The following is a 4359-nucleotide window of genomic DNA, read 5'->3' as shown; positions in this document are numbered from 1 at the left end:
GTTATGCCGTAACACACATAAAAAAAAAAATAAAAAAAAAAAATATACCGACGAATTGAATACCTCCTTCTTTTGGGAAGTCGGTCAAAAACCTTCAGTAATAATTCAAACTAAATGCAATTCTATAATCACATCTGCGGTCAGACAATGCTTCGGTTCTTTCAATGAACATTTTTGTTATGATAATGGTTCTAGAATTCTTTAGCTTCAACTTCATGCAAAAAAGCTTCGTTAATTTCAAGAAATGTCCTTCAAGTTTTATGTACATTGAATAGTATATAGACTTTTATAGCTGGAGGGCTATGACATTATTGTTGTTGGCAAGCTCAAACGACACAGCAAAAGCCATCTCGTGCAAGGCACAATATTTTAAAATGAATACAGAGGTATGAAGGTGGAGAGAGATATGTGCCAGGATCGCGCAAAATGTAAATCCATGTCTGCCTACCTCTTTCGGCTATTAGCGTGAATTGTAATGAATACAGTTTTACATATTAACTATTTTTACAGTCAAATAGACTCAAGTTTTATTTCCACACAAAATTGTGACTTAAAAAATAAATACGAGTAATAAAATTATGAAAAGCGCAACTGATTGATTCACAGAACAAACAAGGTAACACAAAGCGAGCAAATAAAACGTATCCATCACAGTCTGTACAGGCAGCAATAAAAACATCGTAGCGACAATCCGGTACAGTCGCAAACAGCGCTACGCCCGTGTTTAACTAACGCACTTAAATATTTGTCTGTCTGTCCGCAGCTCGCAAACACGCACTCGAATTGAACACAAGTCGACCGCCGCCGCTGTTGACATCCACATTGTAACTTCGTGGTGTTTACTGATACTTTGTTGTTCTGCCGTCAAAAGTATTGGACTAAAATTGATGATGAACGTACTGTGGGAATGATTTGTTTTAAATAAAAAGAAATATTAATTAAATAAATGTAATCTAAGGTTTCTGTTGTAATAAAATTTATTGTTTGTACATTTGTAATTTATTATTTTATCACTTTGTTAATTCACGCCGTTGCTTCTAAACCGAAAGGATTTAATTTTTGATAACTATTCTAGTATACGTTCGTGCTCTAACTAAATTAGAAGCGCTGTCTGGAATGCCTGAAGTCTGTCCTGAAAGCCGGCTCATTTTCAGTGCCGTCACTAAGTTACCGTCTACCTGAAGTTTCAATTGCGACATGGATCGCGTCGCTAAGTGATAATGTTTGGAATGTTCTAAGTGACGTCTGTACCTGGGAACTGCACAAGTTTCAAGTATTTGAACTTGTAGTGGAGTTTGCTTTTACTTCGATTCTTAAATGCTTCGAAATATGACAATTGTTCAGTTTGTTGTAGATTTTAAATTAGATAAGACGTTGAATAGGTCTTTAGGTTTATATAGTAATCAATACGTAAGCATGATGAATTAAACCCGTTACACATTCTGTTCTAATTGTACTATCGATGGAAATGCGATGTATGAAAATGATGTGTAGCAGGCTTAATGTACTATAGCTTAGTGCGAAACTTACTGGCATAGTTTGACTCCCGTGCAGGCTGGTGATCGCTGCTTGCGCCTCCTGGTGTGAGCTGAATTTCACGAATGCACAGCCTGCAACAATAATATTACGCCTCAGTTAAATATTGCAAAACATTAGTCATTATGTTAATAATCTTCCATTTGTATTTTGCATGACATAAAAATGTATCTAAGAAAAGTTAACACAGACACGTTTTTATCGCAATAACGGATGAAACTTTAATAAAAGCTAAAAACATTTGTAAATAGTACATTGTTCATGGACGCGTAAACCGAAATCCCACTCAATATCCATCCGTCACTAAAAGCCCTGGGAATAAAGCTCTGTAAAATTTTGGGCGGTGAACTTTTACATAAAAGAAAAAAAATATCTTAAACAACACGGCGGCGCAGCGGGATTATCGCTCAATTTTTCAATAACAACCTGTCAGAGCGCAGTGGTTGCTGCGGCGGGGACCATATCAATCTTGGTCCCCGCAGGTGAGGGGAGGGTACATGCCAGGGGGAGAGGGACACGGGGCGGGGGAGCCGTGTCCGCGTAATGACGACTGATGGGTCTCGCGCTTATGAGGATAGGATTACTCAAAGCCTGCGACTTGGGTACAGGATTAAATCAGTCAGAAATATTAAATATCCCTGCTGTAGTTAACCACGAAGGAGATTCAATTATAACGATCGTTAGTAAAATACAACAACAAGTTAGATATTGCTAATCGTACTATGTAACAATTAGGGTAATGTCAGACATCCTAATTATAAATGAGATACATTGATCGATGGAATTGTATCATAGTCAACGAAGATAAATTAATATGTTGCACAAATAACCCAAAACTAACAAACACATGTGCGTGAACATAAAAGGAAAAACAAAGATATATCAAGCCGATGATAAACGAGCATTCATATTCTCTACCTAGCTCTATTTAGAGTGCTTTTTTATATTCATATTGCACGGATGTGTTTTATTTTGTGTGTTTATTTGCAGCAACTCAGGGCCGTTTGCACAAGACCGTCTTTCATCCGTTATATTTTTTGCCGGATTAAAAATTGCTCTGAGACCGGTTCCTGATAGGCGCCTCAAATAAATTAGTACTCATTCTTAAGGCCGGGGTCTGTTTACATCGTCGGCAGCTGCGAAAATACAGACAACGGCCGTCAGTAGGCCGTGTAAGAAACAACAAAAGTGTAGCGCAACACAAGGGGGATTCCGCAGCGAAATCCGGTTTTGTTCTTTTTCTATAAAACATTTTATCTTTATTTCTCTATTATACGTTTAGCCTTTTATAAAATAGCTATAAAATTAAATTCATAATCTATTTCTTTAATAAAATTCATATAACGATGTTAAGATACTGTCCGGTATCATATTTCCCTTTGATACATTTGAAAATAAAATCAATATACAATTATACAAAATTTACGTAAACTTCTCCCGTTATTTACTAGTGTTGGGACAAATTTAGTTCCTTTTAGCTTTTAGTTGCAGATTTAATTTACTTTAGCTTTTTCGTTTCGAAAAATGGTGAGTGCACTCAGTCTGTGCCGGCCCTAGTTACGCCGTGTTACTCAGGTAACTTGGCTGAGAGCCAAGAATGTGTTTTTCCAACGTTAACTTGCTGATCAGTTTTTATCGCTCGAAAGGCCTTTATTGTGCAGCCGTAAGACAAGGGACTACTGGAATGTTTTCGCGTCGCCTCCGCTAGCAAATTATTCGATAGTTTTATGTATCGGAAATATATAACTGGCAAAGTTCGCCACTTGACCGTTTCTGGATACTTGAGTTTTTATTTTCATTTGTAATTGACTTTTATTTATGATGTTAAACTCCAATGAATATAAGAATCTTGTTTAGTTGTACTTCACAATTTATCCTTGTAGATGTTTAAATATTCAGCCATGTGTTTAAATTAAAATAAAATACGTCTAATAATATTTAGTGTCAATAGAAAGAAATGCCATAAATAAATTTGTAAATTTTCTTAATATTCCTAAAAGTCTCTAGCGCGTCACTCGACCAGAACAAAATATGTTAACGCAGCGTGACGCGTGTCAAACGCACGAGACACGTCTATCCCGGGACCAAGTTAACCGACGGCAAAGAACTTTTGACGAATGATCGTGTTCATCTGACAACTAAATGTTTTGGGGCTCTTTTGTACAACTTCAATAAAGTCATACGTCGTCTCATGAGGCCTCGTCTACTTTTTTTTTTTCAATATGCTATGTACAAAACTTTTATAACTGCCAGTATAATTAAAAAAAAACTAATATAGAAAAAGTATATCTAAAATGCAACAGCTGTTGCAGCAAAAAGAATTGTGACCAAAATGGAAAGTTTTGCAGCGCGAGGTGAACGCGTTCTGATAATCAAAGGTGGTTAAGTTGCTGAAATTCAATAATACCCGGCGTCTGTGCCTCGAATTTTCCAATCCTTCATTTTAAACTTGTCCGTATAAAGTTTGCAGCGAGCGAGCGAGTTTGTAAATGCACCGCGCGATCACTGCACAAAAAGTACCACTACTTTCTTTGTCTTTCCTACTGATTATTGAGTTAGCATTGTGTACTTCGCATACGTTTTTAACATACGTAAATATTTCCCAAAGATGTAATATTTTTGAAAATAAATAAACGTATCATTTGAAAGAATATACATTCGACACATGCGTTGATGGTAAGATTAAAATAAAAGTAGCTTTGTATTAATTGATTTAATGAATGAAATAATGAAAATGAAATAGCCTTTTATTCATAATAACTTACAAAGAACTTATGAACTAGGTATACAGAGTTACACATTTATTTTTTCTTCGAAGCTATC

The 4359-nt window shown here is 36.0% G+C and overlaps 1 protein-coding gene across 1 annotated transcript in view; it reads right to left on the bottom strand.

The window, feature by feature from the left end:
• The window catches only part of LOC106106696 (CUGBP Elav-like family member 4), a 344825-nt gene that overhangs the window by 27413 nt on the left and 313053 nt on the right, over positions 1-4359 (bottom strand). The window contains exon 5 of the mRNA XM_013287323.1: positions 1531-1610. Within this exon, the coding sequence (XP_013142777.1) occupies positions 1531-1610 (80 nt within the window). The remainder of the gene's footprint in view (positions 1-1530; positions 1611-4359) is intronic.

The sequence above is a fragment of the Papilio polytes genome, unplaced genomic scaffold (assembly GCF_000836215.1).
Source record: "Papilio polytes unplaced genomic scaffold, Ppol_1.0 DF822178.1, whole genome shotgun sequence".
In the NCBI taxonomy this organism is placed as follows: Eukaryota; Metazoa; Arthropoda; class Insecta; order Lepidoptera; family Papilionidae; genus Papilio; species Papilio polytes.
Note: the sequence above shows the minus strand (reverse complement) of the source record. Positions and strands in the feature narration are given on the sequence as shown.